This window comes from Molothrus aeneus, chromosome 1 (genome assembly GCF_037042795.1).
Source record: "Molothrus aeneus isolate 106 chromosome 1, BPBGC_Maene_1.0, whole genome shotgun sequence".
NCBI classification, from domain to species: Eukaryota; Metazoa; Chordata; class Aves; order Passeriformes; family Icteridae; genus Molothrus; species Molothrus aeneus.
In genome coordinates, this window is record NC_089646.1 from 82,653,142 (window position 1) to 82,675,339 (window position 22,198).

Below are 22,198 nucleotides of genomic sequence, written 5' to 3' on the forward strand. Positions count from 1 at the left end.
CTGCCTACGTAACACTGACAAGTAAATCCTCAGTGCGTCTGCCAAGCTCCACACCCAGGCATTCAGCTGGAAGTCAGTTATCCTCTAAAAACTTCTCCAACAAAAAGTGTGTTCATAATCAACCACCTCACTGGAGTCATGTACATTACCATGCTGATCATACTGCCAGTGTAAGATGAAGACACCTGTGGCTCCATGTGGGTGCCTGAAAATCTCGAAAAAAAAAAAAAATTAAAAAGTGGAAAAGAAAAACCATTTACTTTAAATTAATTCTTTAAACCCCAAAGCCAGTGAATTCGACACTATTTTTCTCTGTACAGTCAGCCTACCAAGAAGCTATTTCTCTCTCCTGCAAGTTCCTGTGGAATGGAAATCGCAAGCACATCGGAGCAATGGCCATCACAGCCATCACTGCTTGGCAGTTGTGACTTTCAGTGTCTTTCTAAATGAGTTTTCTAAAAGTATACATATATGTTACATTGTCATATCACCTGTATTTGTCATACTAGAAGGGCTTTGTTCCAACCCTGATGTTCACTAAAGAAGTTTCATTTTAGGAACTTATGCACTGCTTTCAACAAGGATAATGAAACGAGTCTCTTTTTTTAACATAATACAATATCAAAGCACCAAATAAACAGACCATACCTATGATCCTTCTCTGGGCTCAGGACTGAAGTTTAGGCTGGAATGAAGAAGACACACTCTGTTTGGGACAGAAAACCACATAAGTTCAAGAGGTCTTTGACTGCTAAGGTTTCGATTGTTGAATTTTTAGGACCAATTTCTAATGACATAGAAATACATTCCCATATATAAATCATCAACTCTGTTCTTTGTGGAAATCTTTCAGCATTTAGATATTTAGCTTTTTTCCCTTATCATAAGCTTGCTTTTCTCAGTGCCTGTATTCATTCAAATAGTTTCTCAGTCTCAAAGAAGATCCTCCAAAAGGATATATTCTAAAGAAGCCAGGAAGTAACTTCCCAATACAGCTTCACACCTCCCCAGATGATAGGTTCAAATTAATCATCTGTTCTGGGGACGGCAGATGGAAAATAATGTTCCTGATAAAATGGGTCTAATGAGAGCCGGAGGACCTGTGCTGACTGCTAATTTTACAAGAAATCCTAAGGAGACTTTTGATTGGATAAATGGGGAATATTGAGGTTTGCTGTCTGCAAAAGAAATCCTCCCACTTTGCTGATTTTGAGGAACTTTGACCAAGCAGATGACTGTCCAATCTGTTTTCGTTTTGGCCTCCTGGGTTTTAGAATCTGGGAATGACACTTGAGTTTATTTCTCAGTCACAGAAGAGACATGACGGCCTGATTTGCGTTCCACAACACAGCTCCAAATCCTAACATCCTTCTTCTCAGCTGCCAGAAGGATAGAACATGGAAGAAGCTCTCACTTTCTGGGATACAAACAAAAAGGACATTATTGGATCTTAGGTACCTGGAGCAGCTCTGCAATAAGTTCCTGCAGTATGTCCTACCTAAAATGCTTTTTCTGATGCTGTGCTGCCTCCCTAAGGGAAGGGTTTTATACTCTTCCATTATCAGCCTTTTTTAATTGTCATATACTTTACTTGCCCAGTTATATTTTCTCCAGACCATACTTTCTCTCTCTCTTCTCAGGTCTTCCTCTTTTCCTTCCCCTCAAACACCTTTCCTTTCCTGATTTCTTCTTCACTTTTCTTTTAGGCTTGTCTGTATCAGAGAAAGTAGAACTTGTCTAGCATACAGCTAGACAAAACCCATGAACAAATTTTCCCTAAAATAGATAAACTCTCTTTACGGATCTCTTAATTAACCACTCTCCTAGCCATCTCCCTCCCTCCCTTCCTGCTCAGAAGCACAAAGCCTCTGCACTCCCTGCTGTCCCCTTTTTCCTGCATGCCCCCAGCACAGGCTGCTCCTGCCATAAGCCATCGTCTCTTTAATAGCAGCAGGATTATTTTTGGTGCAGCAGGAACTTCATCCTGCCCTAGTTCATGCAGTGTACTTTGCCTTCTTTCCTCCTTGCACGAGTTGTTGCTGCAGCTTATCATCGCACGCACTCTGCTCCCCTTCTGCTACAGCTTCAAAGCACTCCAGATTTTTTGATTTGCCTCTCCTACTGCTCCAAGACACTGAGTGATGCAGAGAACCTCCTACAGCCAGAAAGTAACTGTGATTTTTAGCGATGATGTTTGCTCTAACTATTTAAAGCACACTTAAGAAGACACATAATAAGTAGGTTTGAGGGAAGTGGTAGCAATCCACCCACTACGTTCCTTTTAGCTAACCCTTTAATTAAATATTAAAGATATGGTTCTCAGGAAGATTTAAAATAACCCACTGACAGAAAAAAAGAGACAGATTAAAAAACAGCAGAAAATGAAATAATCCCCCCCCAAAGACTTACCACACCTTCATGCTGTTTTTAACATTATTTTACTGTGCTGATGAGGAAAGAGCTTTTCTGAAGGAAAAAAACAAACCTTATGATTTCGAGTGCTAGATCACTCTCTATGTTCTCAGGGAGTCCTGCTAGGAATTACAAATAATTTCATGCTTAACTAAACATACCAGTTTCCTCTTACATAAGGGAGAGCAAAGAAAGTTTATAAATATTGAGAAAGTAAATTACTTGAAATGTTATTCCTCACTCAAAAGACACATTCTGCTGCTGGATGCACAGAACTGATATGCAGTTTGAGAGGAAAAGTACATATATACACTGTTTATAGCCTTGTCTCCAAGCATAAAGCAGAGTGAGATAAATGGCAGCAAGATCTGGGCAGATTTGTGGTACCAAGCATTTCTCTTTGTAGCTGAGTTAAGGCACACCACAAACGATCAGAGGAGAAAGAGAAGTGACTACTGATGGAGATCAGAAGTGCAAGAAACCAGGTTCTTGCAGTGCCCACAAAACTGAATGGCTCTGACCTGCATATTCCTTTTGGTGAAGGCTTTGATTATTTTTCTCCCTATCTAGCTGACAAAGCTCAACAGCCTCACTGAACAGCGTTTTTGCACCAGCACTGCAAGAATATCTGCTCCGCTGCTTCTTCTCTTGTGTTTGAACTCCATTGTACTCCTTTTGTTCTTCTATGCTGCATGTAGTTTTAAATCAAACTCCAGACCCCCAAGCTCTCTGTACAGTCTCCAGTGTTGCTGTAACACAAACAGAAACTGGTCAACCATTTCGATTTGTTCTTGTGTTAGCCGTATAATGGGAAGTGCTTCCAAACACACACTGCCTTCCCCCTCCAAATCAGTCTTACAATCGATACTGTCCTACTTTCAATTAAAATACCACCACAACAGATACATCTATATGGTGCTTAGAATCTCACAACAAAAAACCCATTACTTTGAATACAAAAGCTGGCCAAAATGATTGAATTCCTGAGGCAGCAGAAACGATACTGGTGATTTTATTCAGCACGTGTCCAATACGATTTTCCATTCGGAATCCACATTTTTTTAATGCTTTTCTAGACCATTCTTAACATTACCTTCAGCTTTTATGGAGTCCCTTAGAAAGTTGTTTTTTTCAATTTGTTTACCAGAAAACTTAAATTTTAATGATTAAATAATAGGACATTTATATACATCAGTGGGTTTTCTCAGATACTGGGCTCTAAGTACATACAATGTCTATTGAGAGAAAATAAAAAAGAAAAATTCCAGTCATGCAAATCATCTTACAAACCATGTTCCATTTGACTCGAAAATTTTTACTCTGTTACTGGCATATCATTTCAAAATTAAACAGATAAAATTTTAAGGTTGTTTTGTCCATTTCCACTCATTTGTTTTGCTGCTTTGAAGAGCTGACAGGCCACATGCTACTGCAGAAGGTACTGCCAGGGTAATAATTTTTCTGCTACCACCGACCAACGCCTCTGAGCCCTGGTGTGGACGTGTTTTAAAAAACCACCTAACCTTCAGCTAACTGCACTGGTTTATTTCTGAACAGCACATCACAATATCAGCACAGAGAGCACATTGTAACCGGTTGGGTGATTCCACTTAATAATTTTTCAACACTAGGACCTCTCAGCATTTTAATTCTGGTTTTGTTTATGAATTAAAGGTCATATATAGAGCACAAATGAGGTCTAAATTTAGTCACAGCAGACCACAGTTCCACATAAAGACAAATCTTCAAGTTATGTTGACCTGCTAGGAGACAAAGATAAACAGCACAGCAAACATGTACCTGCAATGCACTGCTTCCCTATTAAATATTAACTGTTTCATTTACATTTAAATGAACTGAGCAGTAATGGATAGACTTTCCAGTACTGCTGTTTGGTGCTGCTGTCATGGAAAGAAGCTGAAGACAATGTGGGCTGTATGGGGGCAAATGACGCAATCTCAGCATCCGCTCAAGTGACTTCAATGATGACCATTCTCCAGTCTTGAAATATAATCCTACACAGCATTTTTTTTTCTCTCCCTCTGTAAACACATCTGTTCATAAATAACTTAGATGTCTGCTTGACATTCATGGTATGTAACTGAAGCTGAAGTAGAAAAGGATGGGCGGTGTACAGCACTGAGGAGATGTCACAGTACTTTTGTTCAGCATTTTTGTCAAGTGCAGGTTGCTAACATCAGCCATCAGAGACGGGCGGGGTGACCCACCCATATTTTTCATGGGTCTTCACCAAACTCTTAAATGTTGCTTCAGCTTCCTTTCGACTGAACGACTTTTTTGATTTGCCAGCTTTTCTGCAGATACGGCCCTGCGCCAAACACAAAAAGAAAACCTTCATTAAAGACGTGAACACGCATCTGGAAACCACAGCTTAACTTTTCAACTCATTAGGACGAGAGGCATTCACTTACGGGTTCCAGCAAGCATAGTTCCTAAACATAAATGCATTATCAGAGATGATTTAAAATGATGTTCAGTGAACGGGTAAAAAAGAGGGGGGAAAAAATAAAAAAGAAAAGAAAGAAAGAAGGCATCTGCGGGGCTGTTCCTTCCCGGCGAGCCCCTGCGCTGGCATGCTGCCCTGCTTGCAGCAACCCGTGGCTGCTGCCGCGGCCGTGCCTCGGGGCTCGCCTCCCTCTCGGCTGCTCCCGGACACCCCCGGCATTCCATGCTCGGCGTGAGACCCTTCCTGCCCACCCCTCCCGGCAGACAGCGACCGCCCGGGCACGGCTGCGCTCAGGGCTGCCCGTGCCGTGCCCCCCGCAGGGACACCAAGATCACATCCATCCCGGGGACACACTCCATCCCATGGGACACACTCCATTCCGGGGACACACTCCATCCCATGGGACACACTCCATCCCGCGGGACACACTCCATCCCACGGGACACACTCCATCCCATGGGACACACTCCATTCCGGGGACACACTCCATCCCATGCGACACACTCCATCCCGCGGGACACACTCCATCCCGCGGGACACACTCCATCCCGCGGGACACACACTCCATCCCATGGGACACACTCCATCCCGCGGGACACACTCCATCCAGCAGGACACACTCCATCCCGCGGGACACACTCCATCCCACGGGACACACTCCATTCCGGGGACACACTCCATTCCGGGGACACACTCCATCCCATGGGACACACTCCATCCCGCGGGACACACTCCATTCCGGGGACACACTCCATCCCGCGGGACACACTCCATACCATGGGACACACACTCCATCCCATGGGACACACTCCATCCCGCGGGACACACTCCATCCAGCAGGACACACTCCATCCCATGGGACACACTCCATCCCATGGGACACACACTCCATCCCATGGGACACACACTCCATCCCGCGGGACACACACTCCATCCCTCTTCCTGCCACCTACCTACCCGTGAGAAACGAACAGCTCTGCCCTGTCTAAATGGAGGGCCTTAAACCACCTTGCTTCCATCTTAAATCTAAACTTATAATTTGTTTATTACCCTTCACACCAAGTTTGGTAATGAAAGAAAATACATCCATTTGCATATACTGCATTTTTATTACCCTGCTATAATTATATTACCTCTAACTGCACAGCTGTATGAAAATTCAAATCTTTGTTTAGCAGTAGAGACTTTTATTGAGTTATCAATATCTTACCTAATTTTTCACACTGGTCTGTGTCAATTACCAACCAACAGAGATAAAAGAAAGAATTATTGCTGCAGATTATTACCACTCTACAACAATGAATACCTTTAAAAAAATAATCAAAATACCTTTAAAGTATTTATGCCTACTGGATTTGTTACAAAATAGAAGTTTATTAAAGTCACTAGTCTAGTAATTTTAGTAATTGTTTGATAGATTGCACTGAAAGCCTTTTTAACAATAAATTGTATTTGACGAGCGGATACCATATTACAGTGTTACAATTATTAAGAACCAAGTTAGTATGTTATCATTTTTTCTGTTCAACTTAGTATGTTCTCATTTTTTCCTGTTTTTAGCTCAAAAATAATCTTTTGCTTCCCTGATTTTATTGTCAATTTGGAATTTAAACCAAAAATTGGCATTGCATGCAACAAATACTGAGAAAATAGTCAGGTATATTGAGGGAAGAAAAGAGAGGAAATGGGAAAAAAGAAAACAAAATCTGTCCTCGGGGTAGCAAATTTGCTTTTACAGACTAAAATGAGTAAGATTAGTCTGCAGCATGGACAAACAATTTCTTTCTAGAAAGCTGTCACAATATTGCAGAGGCTCTTTTGTGTTCAGCACTGCTCCTGTTACAGCAAAACTATGGACACATAAAAGAAAAAGCTGTTTCCTACTCCTGTTTTAGCAAATAATTTTTCAGTGCAGTTTGAGCGGTCTCTCAGAGAACACCTTAACCAAAGATTACGAACACCCTCCAATTCACACCTCCCTTTACTCACAGTCAATTTGTACCCATTTGTTTTTCCCCAGAACATCTGTTTTACCTGTCAATGCTTTTCCTCACCTTTCTCCCTGGCTGCCATTTACAGACTAGAAATCTATCTCCTCTTTAAACCCCCTTCATAGACCAAACAGCAAGACACCTTCTACGTCTCCACACAAATTCAGCAATTAATATGTCCCAAATAAGGATGATCTGAATGGTTCTCAATTGAGTCCTGATCATAAATTTTCTTAGAAAATGCTCATTTTTAGTTATGATAGATGGAATAATTAAATAAAGCTGGGTAATATAGTTTTAAAATCCTATTCAATAATTATAATACATAATTATATCCTATATAATTATCAATCACAATTATTCTGCAGGAGTATTTTTGTTGTTACAAAACATTGTGAAATTTCTTCCTAATCTGAGGTTTTGTTGGAAGTACATGCAGAGAGACAGGAAAAGAAAAAACAAAATGCAACAGAAGATTAAATCAGCACAGAAAATGCTGTCCTCAAAATCTCACCAATGAAATACTTTTGAAAGTAAATATAAACTTACTCTGCTGCTTAATTTCTGGATTAGATCCATTTGTCATCTCTTGTGTTTTGCATATTATTTTTTATCCTTTAAGGCTTTGATAGCTTTCTGAATTATATGCATAGCACTAGGACAGTACGATTCACATCTCACCCAGCTTTTACAAAGTATTAATAGTAAGCTGCACCTAGAAGTAGGACCTTTGCATTGTGAACAGCTCATATTTGGTGTTGATTATGTACAGCTTTCAAAGAAGGAATGTAAGAATTCTCTGGTGTTGTAATGATGTAGTAAGGATCATCACATCATGTAAAATGTTACTGGAGCCATATCAGATGAAAGGAGCATCATTTCATGAGATTATTCTGAAACCTTTCTGTTATTAATGCAAGGGATCATTAAATCCACTTCCACTCTGGTACCATATACAGGTTGTATGTGAACTGCACCATCAAAGGCCAGCTAATTCTACCCTGCTGCAGTCCATGTATTTCTATGCTTATACAGGAACTATGGGTGGCACGGTCAGTACTGTCTCTTATTAACCAATATCCTGTCAGATGTTTATAATCTGGATAAAATTTAACCTCCTAGACTGAAAGTTTCCCTATTTGCTGCCTCAAGTAAACCTGGGGTAAAAAGAAAGAAGGCTGGAATTTCAGCTGACCAACTTCAGATGTTTTCAAGCCTATATTTGGGTGGTATCTACCGTCTTACTGATTTTTAGATTTTTGCCATTCCCAAAAAATTCTTCCCAAATTTAAGTAAAAAATGTAATTTTGGACGCAGTTATAGAAGAAAGTGTCAAATGTTTTACCAGGTATCACTACCAGCCCTGACTACAGTTTATTTTCAGCCTGCTACTTAAACAAGCAGCTCTGGGCAGCCTGTGAGCTGCTGCATTCTGTAAACATGGCAGTGTTGGTAAATACAGTATGTAAATATGTGCTGTCCACAGCTCTGTCAGGCACAACTGCATTTCGACCAATCCCCAAACCACATGTGCCACTACTGCCAGGGTAAGGAATACAGATCATTTGCATGGCTGACTTTTGGATGTGTCCGGCACCACATCAAGGAAAGATATCAAACTGGTATCTGAACAAGATCAAAACATTCCACAAGAGGTTAAAAACAACAGCAAAACCCCAAGGAGCCTTTCATAAAGATATCACTGTCGACTTCAGCTCTGAGAAGTCGCACCAGGAGCTTATTTAAATACTTGCAATACTTTCAGACACTCGCGGAGCGCCTTTCATAAAGGGATAACTGAAAACCTAATTAAAGAGTTGGAGAGAACGTTTCAGATTTTGCCATCTGCTGTGACTTCATGTACTTATCAAGATATAATTTTAACAAGCTAGAAACATATGAAAGGTGAAAGCAATGCCACAGCACCCAACTGGTTTTCCTGCAGCCGTGCTGAGGCGCAGGGGACGTGTGCTGCGCTCAGCCTCCTCCCTCGCTCGTGCTCCTGCTGTGGCCAGCCTGCGTGGCACAGTGAGCAATTGCATGCCACTCAACCAGGCTTTGCCCGAACTAATGAGCCTGCACAAACAGCTGATGAGCATCCAGTCTATAACCCTGATAATGGCGGGCAGAAAGACCTCCTGGAACACGATCTGCTGTGGGCAGCCTTCTCAGGACCCCGGCCGTACCGAGGGACCAACCACTCCCTCCTGCCATGCTCAGCAGAAGAGCCAAGGTGAACCTCATGTATGATTTGTCCCCCTGTCCTGGTTTCAGTTGTAATAGAGTTCATTTTCTTTCTAGTAGAAGTGGTGGTTTGGATTCAGCATGAGAATGATGTTGATAACACGCTGATGTTTTAGCTGATGCTGCGCAATGCTCACACTAAGCCAAGGATTTTTCACAGTGCCTTGTGCTCTACCAGTGAGCAGGCACACAAGAAGCCAAGGGGGAACATGGCCAGAACAGTGAGCTGAACTGGCCAAAGGGATGTTCCACATCACAGAACATCATGCCCAGTATATTAACTGGGGAGAGTTGGCTGGGAGGGGCCAATCACTCCTTGGGGATGGGGCTGGACATCTGTCAGTGGGTGGTGAGTAATGGTATTGTGCATCATCACTAGGTTTTCTTGTGGTTTTTTTTGTCTCTCTGTCTTTAATTACAATATTTTGTTATTATTATTAGTATTATATTTTACTTAGTTTCAATTACCAAACTCCTTATCTCACCCACAAGTTTTTACTCTTTTTTTGGAATCTCCTCCCCAGCCAGGGGATGAGGTGAGGGAGTGACTGTGTAGCATTTGGTTGGCATCTGAGGTTAAAACATGACACATTCACATCTACAGACCTCTGTGGGCAAATCTGGCAGCTTCTCTACTTCCAAGTGATGCCACAGTAGTCTCTGTGAACACATCTCCCCTTCATAATGCTCTGTGACACCGAAGCATATCCTGAAAAACATCCAACTCAGGAACTATTAGCTCTTTAAAATCTGTCAGTACCACTGTCAGCAATGTGCCATGTCAATTCTTCCCCAGCATCACCAGATCACAAAGTAGTCCAAAGACAGAGTTACATCCTGTACAGAAGCCAAATATGAAGCCTGAAACTCTCGAGCCCACTATGACCATATATTTACCCACAGCTGGCCTATGGTATCATGAAAAGCAGTCTTGCCATTTCTTCTGGTCCTTGCAGAGTCAGGACAGCCTCAAGAGGATTTCTCTGGACAAACAGAGTTCCCTCTCTTGTCAAATAAATGATAGTAGCTCCCAGATCCCAACCCAATGATTTTAGGGCAGAACCAGGTATGCTTCCATCTGTGTCCTGTTAGCACTCCCTAGAAGGACGGGACTATGTAACAGAGGTCAGCCTTCCACAGGATCATGCAATCACCAAAAGCACTGTCTGGAAGGGAGCTGTGGTGGTCTCCAAGTCCAGCTTAGACACTTGGAGCTGAACTGCCAACACAGGCCAGTTGTGGCACTGCACAGCCAGGTCCTGAACCCTTCAAGGTTGTGCTCAGGGAACTCCCTGCTTTATTAGGTTCCAAATTTTCAGAGATTCAGTGTACACAGCCATGAGCCTTTAAAGGGATGATGTTATTGTGGAAACAATGTAAGCTCCAGTGTTGTGGATCTCTGAGGTGTCACAGCAAACCTTCAGTCACATCCAGGTGTTTTACCTGGACCAGCTAACAAAAAGCTGTGTAAATTTCCAGTAGTGCACAGCTAAGAGACTCAGAAGCAGGCAAACCTTCACGTTGCTAGCACAGCTCTTAACACAATCTCCTCAGCCCTGTGTACTTTCATTAGTCCTGGCAATGCAAATAACTCCAGGTTGGTCTCCCAAGGGCAAATCACACAAGCCTTCTGCATGTGGGGCTAACCTTGGCCCATCATGTAAGCCAGCATAAGGACACACGGATGGCTGCAGTTCCCTTTTCTGCCTCCATCTCTTAACAGATCTCTACAGCAGGTTCTGCTGACCCAACCCTAGGTAAATGTCAAAAGAGATGAAAAACAAGCAGAGAGAGAGAGGCACAAAAAGACTGCAGAGAGTCACTATGCCAGACATGGCATCTATGGCGATCCCTCCATGGACAGGAAGATGAACCACAACGATATGCCCATTTTCCAAGTCTGTTGTGCCAGGTTTCTCCATGTATGACACAAAATCCATGGATTTCCTAAATATTGAAGCATGCTAAAAGTTTCTGGTACTTAATATATTCCATTATGTGCCAGTGACTAATGGCTTTGGGCCCCAACTATTCTATGCAAACACACTCAAACATTTTCTGATAAGGAACAGAGGCACTCAGCACTCAAGCCTGAACCAGCCTTATTCTAGAATATTTAAACAAGCTTTCAGAGGAAAATATTTCCACTGGCTTTAGAGACACATTCAAAAGCAGAGCGATGCTGAAGTGAGTACTGTCATGCTCTCAGTGCAGTGATTGCAATGTGTCACAACATCGCTCTTAGAGTGCAATATACACAGTCTCTCCCCCCAATTACATGGTTTATAATTTTTTTCCTTCATGTACTGATGAGGCACAGTTAATCATGTCTCAAAAACTGCACACAATTTATATTGCACTGTATATGATTATTAGCTATAGCTAAAGTAAAGCGGTACAGAAAGTGATACAGACAAATACTCATAATGCTTCAGCACAAGTGAATTAAAACAAGGAGGTTTTCCTGCAAATGTGTAATTTCCAAAGCAGTACTTCCATGCATTTTTGGTCTCCTTTTTAAGAATAATCCATAAGAGAAGTAAAAACATAGCAAGTTCTGGCTTTAAAGCATCCTATAAATTGTGCCTTCTGGGAGCATAACTGTTCTTTGTCCAGGAAAAAGAAATCTGAGTTGCAGCTGAGTAATTATTCATGCTCATTTGTCTGTGCCAGTAGCCTAGTGCCAGTAGCTCTTAATCGATACAAACACTTACAGCCCCAATCTCTGTCTGACAGCTACAGAGCACTGCGCTGCTCTCCCTCGCCTCTCCCTAAGTCAGCACCGAGCTGGCAGCTTGATTTCAGCACAGATAAGGGTGTAGAAACTCCCTCCCTGCATCTTATGGGTGGGACAAACTCCGTGCTGGCAAAAGAATAAGAAAATTTGTGTGGCTGGCTACATTATTGGTGACTCAAGCACCTCCAGGGCTGAAGGTATGACAACATGGTGGGCTTCTGTCAAAAGAGGCAGTCCCTGTTCCCTGCCACCAGAAGGGCACTTGCTAGTCTAGGTGACAGAGGGATGTTTTCTCTGCTACGTATTCTCAGTCTTTTGCTGAGCCCACTGGACTACCTGTATGTGGAACCAGGCACTGGTAGAGTTCCTGAAGGCCAGTCCAGGTGAGAAGGCTGGGAACATGACCGCAACTCTGCATAAGCCCACAGGTCCTCCACATCAGGAACCTGAAGCTACCCCAGTCAGACATAGTCATGAGTGTGAACCAACCAAAGCAAAGCCAACCCAACCATCCTTTGTGACAGGCTTTAAAGACAAAGACACCACAACAATGCCTATCTTCACCTTCCCCTAAGTTTTACAATGTTAAAACAAAAACAAAAAAACAAGAGCAAAACCGTAGTAAAAAGCAGGTTGCCTCTGGGAACATATAATTGAGCTAAACCCAAATTTAGTAAGATGAAAGTCACAAGTGGATGTGCTTTTCTACTGCTATTTATATGAATGTGCCAATCTCTTGACTGCAGTATGTTTCATACTGATGCACATGGACATCTACTCAGAGAGGCCTCTGAGTGCTTCAAGCACATATCCTCAAACGACCTGTGGGTCATTTATAAGTTTGCCTGTACTTTACATGTGGGAAAGAGGAATATAGTGAAGTTATACGACTGCACCTGAAGTCAGTGGCAAAACCTGGAAGGTAAACTCAGATCACTTTTTCTCAGGCTAAGTGCTCCAACCTCCTCCCACAAATAATTATAGAACACTTCAATGCCAGGTATATTTTAATGGAGATAACACTATCAAATTCACAGAAAATTTAATATTTTTAGAAATTATTAGAAAATTTGAAAAACTAATAACATCAATTTCTTCTGTTTAATGATGCTTTGTTTTTTTCATGGACACGTATTATGGAAATGAGTCCTTCTTACTGCAGCTGGGGGCTTGTTACCCTTTGTAGCACAAGCCTAGAAACAGGAGAAATACTAAGTCATTCCACAGCTCATAAAGCCTGACTATGACAAGCATCTGAGCTCCGGGCCATTTCATAATACAGGCTTATGTCTTCCTTCCTTGGGTTTATTTTCACTCATCTTTCAATGCAGGTTTGTGATTATAGCTGACTTGTAACTCTATCAAGGAGTCACTGCAGAAGTTCCATGGCTTTTGGAGAGCCTGTGCAGCAAAGGATTAAATCAATGGGAATCATTGATTTTAACTAAGCAAACGCACAAGATCGTGAAGCAGATAAAAAGACATTTTCCAAGGACAGACTCTGCACGTGCACAACGCGCGCATGGATCTGCCACGTGGGGTTGAGGACGGACATGCCTGATGTATCCTTCCTCAGTGTGACTTTGAATAGGAATAGGGTGAATCAGACTGGGACCTTTATCCTGTTTCAGAAGAGGAATCACCTGAACATCTGAAGTGTGGTGCCCACTTACCTGTTCTGTGCACACCGGCAAGGACTACAAATTCACTTTCATCAAAGCACACCTACGCTTCTCCCTAGCTCAGGCACTTTCCCCAGTGCAGTGCTCATTTCACTGCGAGCCAGGTTAGGTAACAGTATCACATCCTCCCTGTAAAGCTTGTCCTGAGACTTCCAGGACCTACTCAGTTACTGATGTTTCCAGATGGAGTTAAAGGCCAACACCGTGTAATGCTCAGCAGCCTCCAGAAATGACTTGTGGAGTACAACACAGACCAGACCCCGCACTTTCAAAAAATACAATGATATCCATGAGAAACCTGCTATTCCATTTACAAGTGCAACAACTGGATCCTGTGTACCTTACAATTAAGACACATTTTGAGCCATTCAACCAGCATAACTACCACAGCATCTGAGGTTCTCCCTGTTTAATGCAGAGGAATTGCACCCAGCAATCCTCCCACCGCCCATCTCCCTTTGCACTGAATGCCAGCATTACCTTTTTTGGCATTCACAGGGGAAAACTGGAAACTGCATGTGAAGGACTGAATACGTCAAGGAAAAGCAGAGCCCTTCACTGACTCTCTCACCAGCCCCAAGGAGCTGAGACTGGAAAAAGAAACGCAGTAAATATTATGTTACTTAACCACCGTCCCACTTTGTGAGAGCAGATGCCCACAGGGGGACACGCCACGGATCATGCCTGGCAATCAGACTCCCAGCATATAAGGAGCTGAATTACTGTGGAGTTACAAATCTTCAATCTGGAAGTATCCGGTCATGCATGGAAATCCCTGGGCATTGTGTGGATGCTAGGAAAGCTGCATATTTTCAAGGCTAGCCTGTAAAAGGAAGAGTAAATCTTCCTCACAATAGAAAGTGGGTTATTTAGGTTACTCCTTCAGGACATCAACCTTCATGACTAGGCTTTCTGCACTCGAAAAAATACAATTTTCAGTGAAGTATCTGACAAAGCACCCCAATGGTACACGGTTCTCTCTGCCTGAACACTCACACTGAAGAAAATGAGCACTTCTTATATAATTCAGGGAAGAAGAATCTTGCTCTTTTTAGCAAATTCAATTTTCTCACAAAATCCAAAGCCACAATTCTTTCAAATTTTTATTTAGGAGATCAGCTAAGTAATGCCAAGAAGAATAAAAGCGTGTTTTAAAATTAGTAATTTGGCTTAATTTAGGGATTTCGTTCATTTGATAACTATTTTAACAGTAATAGGGATAGTTGAAAGTATTTTAAAATTTTCATTTTTATGCTTTGAAGGAGAAAAATGGAGATTATGTTCCCTCTGCTTTTTAAAAGAATTAAACCAACCTCCTATTTCAATGAGTTGGAATCCCTGTGTCTTCATTCCTCTCAGCAGAATATATTTGCATAATAATAGTGGATGGTCAGAACACCAATATATCAGAGTACACATGAACAATTATTTTTTCCAGCCCATTTATCAGGCCCAGCATCTCAATACATATGCTCCTACTTAAACTTCAGCTTCTAATCCTACGTTTCTCAAATGAAATGAAGGAGACATCTTAGAAGGTAAGTAGATTTGATTTTCCTCTGTAGACAAACAATATTCTGTTATCTCTTTGGCCCAGCATTTATACCTTTTTATGGTAGACAAGTCCCCTAACACAGTCTTGGTCTCCTCTGTCATCCTTGTATATGAGTCGATGTTTTTCACCCCTGGACCTAAAGCAACATTTTCCCTCTTGAGGATACCCATAATCACTTGCTCAGGCAACTAATCATAAGCAAAAAGTAAAACAATTTAATTTTTAAGGGCCTAATAGGATACAATGGCTCCAAATAATTCAGAGACCACTGTGCTCTCTGTACATTTCTGCAGCCTTTGAGATTAGCTGATTTATTCATGGCTACACTCCTCAAACCCAGCATCTGGAGTATGAAAACCCATGGATCTGCAATTAATTTCTGCTATACATATTTGAAAGACCTGGAGTCTGCTGACCTCCTGGACACTGTGCAAGTCCCATCTGCTATCTGCTCGCTCACACTTTTGTTTGAAAGGATGAAGAGGGAGTAATTTAGACTATGATTAACAGCTACCTTCTGTAGCTGTTTGTCATAAAACAAGCCCATTTCTGCTGTTTCCACCTGGTAAAACTCAGCTGAGATATTAGAATCTTTAAAATGGAAAGATAAATCCGTTCAATAGTCATACGAGGCACACAGCACTTGAAGTAAATGAACAGGGCCCCACTGAGGTATTTCTAATGCTGCAATGTGAGGGATCAAAGACATCAACAACTTTTATTTGAATTCAGGAACTTTTCTGATACAAAATTAAAGCTTAACTATAAACTATCTTTTGATTTTTATCTAAATTATTATATAAAAGCCCACAACAGCAACAATACTCAGAATTAGGGGTACCCTGTTCCTATTGTAATATGTCCTGGCAAAATTTATATGTTTCTTCCATTCCCTGCAAGAATCCTGGAAATTTTTTTTTATGTTCCTCCTATTCACTGGAAGAACAAGGGAGTACTTCCCTCAAACGAAGACCTTTTTCATGACAATCTGCAGAGCTGACAGTTACCTGACAGCTGCCTTTGTCTGGCAGTCTCCACGGACAGAACAAGGGACTTGCAAAAAAGAGGACAAGGCATCTACTGGTCAGCCTTGTAAACTACTGCAAGTTTACATCTGAAGTCCCCAAGGGATCAGGTGCAGCTCTGTTTGTTGCTCTCAAAAAAAGAAAAAAAACAAAAGCCTTGATGCATTACTTGGACACTGGTATATACAGCTTTGTTCTCTTTTAAGCATCCACCAAACCATTCTGTCCAGTGAGAAACAACATATCTATTAGAAGACACAAAACCCTCTCTTACTTTTGGTCAAAGTCGGCTCCTTTTCCTTTGGGACCATATCATCTACCATGCTTTCAAAGGAGAGAGATGACTCCTCCCCAAAACATGGGCATTGGTCTCATCTGTGTGCATTGTCACCCAAGGAGAGCATGATGAACCTCCTGCTGTGACCCGGTACCATTCCTCCTTCCTTCCTTCCATTATTGATATTATTGTGACAATGACATCATTATCTGGAAGTGGACAGCAACTGACCAATTGTTAAACCTCTCTCTGAAATGACCAATAAATCATTCTAAAGGGCTAAGAAGGAGTAACACTCCATGGCCTACCTCCAAGGCCTGGACAGGCACAGAGAGGCAGGCAAGGGAAGCTCTGCCTAGACAGACAGGTCGAACAGTTGCCTCCAGGACGATAAACAACTGGTATTTAAATTATTTCATTAGCATCACCCCACCTCCCTGGCTGGCACCCCAGCTCCAAAGCAGCTCACAGCGACTGTTTCGCTGGTTCAGCAGGGCCAAGCTCTTGCCTGTGATGACAGGAGCCAGCGAGCAGCTGACTGTGCAGGAAGCAAGTACAAAGTCATCCCTTTAAAAGCAAGGCTACAGTTGAGTTAAGGACAACACCAAGTTTTTTAAAATAGGATCCTGGATCCCAGACAGATAAACAGTCTTTGGCCTTTGATGTACTGAGAATTCCCCTCAAGATACTGACTAGAGCTGTGTGAATAATTGATTTTCTCAGCTGAATAGCTGGAGCAACCAACCAAACAAACCCCAACTTGTTTGTTAATTAACATTTTTTCCTTGAAAACTGAGGGGGAAAAAAAAGTTAAATTTGGGGCTGTTGAATTGTTATATTCAAACAAAAGTCACCTCTCTTTCACTTTGAGCATTTTTATTTACAGACAAAAAAGTCAAAAAGTACAATGCTAGATTCATGGTGGCATCCCAAAAGGTAGGGCATCTCTCAAGCAAGGTCACCTGAGACATATGGTTCCTGCTTGGTGAAATCTAGAGAAATAGCCACCCTGCTTTAAAATCCAGGCCTTGGGAGATATGCTCAGGTCTGGGAACGTGGACACAGGTTTCACCACTTATAAGTGCAATGCTGAAAAGCAACCGAAAAGTGCTTAATTTCTCTGTTACACATTTAAGTTTCTATACAGACACAACTGCTGAGTGACATCCCGTGAGATGTCAGAATGAATTATCGCAATTTCTCTTCTACTCTGCGAAAAAGTCTGTGAAATCCATGAAAAAACTTTTGAGTTTGTCAAGAATCTTAACTGTCTGAAAATGTAGTTTCAATGTTACTTTTATCTGCTTTTGGATTGCTCTGTCAAAAAACAGAAGGTCATACATGCTCACAGCCACTACTAGCTCTACCAAGAGACCAAGAAATGCTGTTTCTCTTTGAAGAACCAGCAGAGAATGACAGTGCCACAGCTGGCTCAGCAAAATGGGACTGACGAGAAATGTCCAACAAAATGAGCCACCTTGGTTGGATCCCCTGGACTGCCCCAAGGAGGAAGGTGTGCCAGCAGAACACTCAGCCCTGCCCACTCACACTGGCACCCGTGCCAGCCAGGCACACTCTTAGATGCGTCACAGGCTGGAGCATTCATGGTGATTTCATGCTAAATCACTGATGGGAACCAGTGACATTTCTCTGGAAGGTCCCTTTGACTCACTGGTGGCAGCAGTGCCCCATCTTCACCCTCAGCCCAATGGCTGCTGCCATTTGCTCAGGCAAGTTTATTCTGAGGCAATGGAGAACGGCCCTCACCCTTCCAGCCTTGCTGATGAACTGCATCTTGAATATTTCATGCTATTGCAGGTTGCAGGCAGCTTACAGAAATTACACAATTAACCTGGTGACAGCCACAGCTATTTGTTTGGGACGGCTCCTTGCAGACACCAAGACTGCCCGCGGCACGGCAGGAGTCACCCAAACCCAGCCACACGGTGCTGGGGAATGCAGCACCTCAGCTCTCGACCCTCTGTCAGCTCCACCTTTATTTTTAAAAACTAACCAGTCTAAAGTGGATCACCTGTAAAATGAAACAGGGATAGGGGAGCGCCAGCCGTATTTTGAGCCCTATTATGCAATGGAGTGGGGATTACATAACGAGGGGAGTGCAATTACAGAAACGTGGCTCCCATGACACAGAGCCCAGCTACGGTGACAGGCTGGCAAACCCATCACAGGCAACATCTCTATAACCCAGAAAATAAATGTATTGACTGTACTGCCTAATAACCTTTCCACTTGAATTGAACAATCTGAGAGGTTGACACGTGCCATGTTATATCAATTTAACTACTAAGTTACTGTCAGCAGTTTATTTCTGCCTTTTTTTTTAAATTCTCTTTCTGTCATAATTGACTTTGCAAACTTCTGGAAGAATGTTATTGAAACTCTTGCTTTTTAAATGTGTTTATTAATGATGCACACATAAACATTCCCTGGTAGTCAAAAATTACTACTACTTTCTGGAAATCTCCTAAGTGGTTTAGGGAAGAAAATTGTCAGATTATATATCTGAGAATTTATTACTAATAAAACAATACAGTGCTTCTCTCCACTGAGCCATTTTATGAACCCAGTAAATATTCACTGAACCCCTTTAACATTCAACACCTCAGGAAGAGGTTGAATTGTTACAAAATGAGAGAATTTAGCATTGTCCTTCTAAATTATTGTGACAAATAACAAGAACTATGACCTCTCTAAAAAGTGACAGGTTAACAAACAGTGTAATGCAGTAAGAGCAGCTACAGAATTTCAACGTACCTCAGCCTGTGTGTTAATTAAAACTTTTTTTTTTCTTGGTAGACGTTTTTTTTATATCCCAAGGTGACCTAGGAAACTTGACCTCTTGAAATGAAGTGCAGAGAAAAATACTATCTGATTTAAAAAAAAGGAGCAGTAGGCCCAAATCAAATAGGTTAAAGGGAGGACATGCCACTTACAAAAGAGCCTGTTAAAAAATCAAAATTCATTTCAGTCTTAAGAAGAAACAAACCTTTACTTCTGCTCAGGCAAGCAATTCCACAGAAGCAACAGGAGTAACCTCTTTTTAAGCAAATAAAAAGTATGTTATTATTTATTCTTTCCCCACCTCCTTGCCGAGATATAAATTTAAGTTACTTAGTATAATTTACTGACAGACACGGAGCTGTGCAGGTCCTCCGAGTTCAAGGGCATTCACGAACAGGAAAACCACCCTGTCACAACCATGTGTGCACTGCCCACTATAATACAAAGGGTAATATAAGGCATAAAGAACTACTGCCTACCAGCAATATTCGCCCATTTATTAAAAACGGCTTATGAAATATTTCTCTTCTACGGGTATTCTGCAGGAGAAAAAGGGGGGAAAAAAGCAGCATAAAATGCAGCGATTCAGGTCAGACGAGATCCTCTGCCGGGAGAACCGATCACCTCCTTTGAAGGGGAGAGCTGGCAGGAACCGTCTGGCTGCTGCAGCTGCAGCACCTAGCCCAAATTACTTGTTCCTTTCGGGCCGGACGATTTGTACAAACCTGTACAAGTTTGCCAGCAGCTCGGGCACGACTCCCGGCGTGACCACGCGGCACACTCAGCGCAGTGTGCCAAGCCCCAGGGCCGGGGTGGCCCCTCGTCCCCGGAGGGAAGCTGTGCGGGACAGCACAGACAAAGACCCGGGGGCAGCAGCTCCAGCGTCGCGCCCTCCGCCAGCGGCAGCACTGCACGCAAGGGACCAGCGAGCATGGCCGACTACTTGGTGAAGGGCAGGAGGCACCAATGCCAAACCCCACTGGAGCCCGGAGAGCCCCCTTTTGCTGTGAGGTGCCCATCAGGGGTAACGAGCACGGTATCTTGGTGTGCCACCGGCGGCAGAGCCAAGCACAGGGACAAAAGCCGGGCGGGAGGACACGACAGATGCATGTGCTCCTCGTCCCTCAAAGCTGCCCCGCACCTCTGCCGCACCTGCCGGAGAAGGGACCCCGGAGCCAAACACGTGTGTCCCTGCCTTCGCCCCACCGGTGACACCAGGTACTCGGGGAGGAGCGGGCCCGGTGGCGGACAGCCGCGGGCTGTCCTTTGGGGCTGTCCTTTGGCCACCTTTGGGGTTCCCACCCGAACCCCGCTCAGCCCCGCACCCCGAGCGATGGAGGCGTGTGCTCCTCGCCCAGCAGGGAGCCCTACCTGCCCCTTGACCAGGCTGGCGGCGAACTGCCTCATGACGGCCTCCACGGTGTAGGCGCTGGACCAGCCGCGGGGGGTGAGCAGCTCCATGCAGATGGCCCCGCCATCCAGGACGTAGCCGTTCTCCAGGCGGGGGCTAAGCACCCTCATGAAGGGCGGCGAGAAGGGGAAGTTGTCGGGGAAGGTGAGGTTGAGCAGGATGTACTCCGTGTTGGTCTCCTTCATGTCCTGCCACAGCACCGAGTCCTTGTCCACCTGGTGCAGCTTCACATTCCAGTCGAAGAGGCTCTCGTCCACCAGCTCCACCGAGATGAAGCGGTCGCTGAGCCGCGCGATGTCCTGCAGCTCCTTCATCAGCCGCCGGGTCCGCACCTGCGTGCAGTGCTGCTGCCGGCCCGCGGGCACCAGCGCCGCCGGCCCCGACCCGCAGCCGGGGCCGGAGCCGGGGCCGGGCCGCTGCGCCGCCTCTTTGCCGGCGCCGGGCTCCCTGCCCAGCTCCCGGGGCTTCTCCCGGCCGACTCCCGAGCGCGCCTGCTGCGGGGGCTGCTTGGCCGGCTCCGGCGCCTTCTTGTTCTTGTGGCCCCCGGGGCTGCCCTCGCTGCTGCTGCTGCTGCAGCCGCCCCCGGGGGGGCCCTGCGGCTGCGGCTTGTTGCTGCTGTTCTTCTGGTTGCCTCTGCCGCGGAGCGAGGAGCCCTGCTGGCTGCTGCTGCGGTGGTGGTGGTGCTTGGGGTCCTCCGTGTCCCGGCTGTGCAGCCGAATCAGCCCGATTTTCCGCAGCAGAGTGGCCATGTTGTGCGCGGCTCTGCGATCCCTGCCGCCTCTGAGCACCGGTGGGGCTCTAGTGTGGTTGTTATCAATTTAAAGCCCGGCTCGGCGGGTGTGCTGTTGGCGGGCGGGCGGGCGGCGAAGCGCCTCTCCGCCGGTCCCGGGCGCGGAGAGGTGGCGGTGCCGCCGCGGTGCCGGAGGATGTGCGGCCGCCGCTCAAACACCTCTCCTGCCTAGAGCTGCGGCGGGGAGCATTGCCGCAGCGGGGCTGCTCCCGCGGACATCACGGCCCCGCCGCCGTGGCCATGATCCCGTGAAAAGGAAGGAGGAGGAGGGTGGTGGTGGGGGGGAAAGGTAGGAAGGAAAAAAAAAAAAATCCCCCAGCCTCCCGCACGGGAGAGCCCCCTCCCTCCCCCCGCACAGCGGCGGCGAAACCGCCTGCGCTGCAGATGGCTTCCCCGGCACCTTCGGATCGCGCTCGGCCGAGCCAATCCCCGGCGGCTCCCAGCGGGCCGGGCCCCGCGCCGCTCCGGGCGCCTCCCCCAGAGGCGGGCGGGGGAGTCGGAGCCCGCCCGCGCAAGCCCCCGCCGTGCCCGCGCCGGCCCGCGGCGCGCTCGGCCCTTTGTTCGGGAGAGGGGCCGCCCGCCCGGGCAGCGCCGCCACGGCCCCGCCGCGCCCCCCGCGCGCCTGGCGGCACTGCCGCTGCGGGCTCAGCGGGCCGGCGGGCAGCGCGGGGACCGTCCCGCTCCGCCCCGCCCTGCGCTGCGGCAGCGGCCCCGCCGGCCGGGCGGGCCGGGGGCGGTGACGGCGGGGAGGGGCGCCGGGACAGACCCGCGGGTGCGGGGGCAGGTGTTGCACACTTACGTGTGT

General features: G+C 45.1%; 1 protein-coding gene across 1 annotated transcript; it reads right to left on the bottom strand.

The window, feature by feature from the left end:
* Window positions 1–3,408: 3,408 nt before the first annotated feature.
* UBE2QL1 (ubiquitin conjugating enzyme E2 QL1) lies at window positions 3,409–21,710 on the bottom strand. The gene is made up of 2 exons (XM_066560029.1): window positions 20,564–21,710; window positions 3,409–4,741 (listed from the first exon to the last, which is right to left on the bottom strand). Exons 1-2 carry the CDS (start codon window positions 21,350–21,352, stop codon window positions 4,610–4,612), a joined length of 921 nt encoding a protein of 306 aa, XP_066416126.1. The 5' UTR covers window positions 21,353–21,710; the 3' UTR covers window positions 3,409–4,609.
* Between the last annotated feature and the right edge of the window lie 488 nt (window positions 21,711–22,198).

Bases quoted from the DNA above. Each gene is read 5' to 3' on its own strand.
- UBE2QL1 (XM_066560029.1), bottom strand. From the start codon at position 21,352: ATGGCCACTCTGCTGCGGAAAATCGGGCTGATTCGGCTGCACAGCCGG. The intron at 4,742-20,563 runs GTAGGGCTCCCT...TGTTTGGCGCAG, and splicing joins CCAGCCTGGTCAAGGGGCAG to GGCCGTATCTGCAGAAAAGC.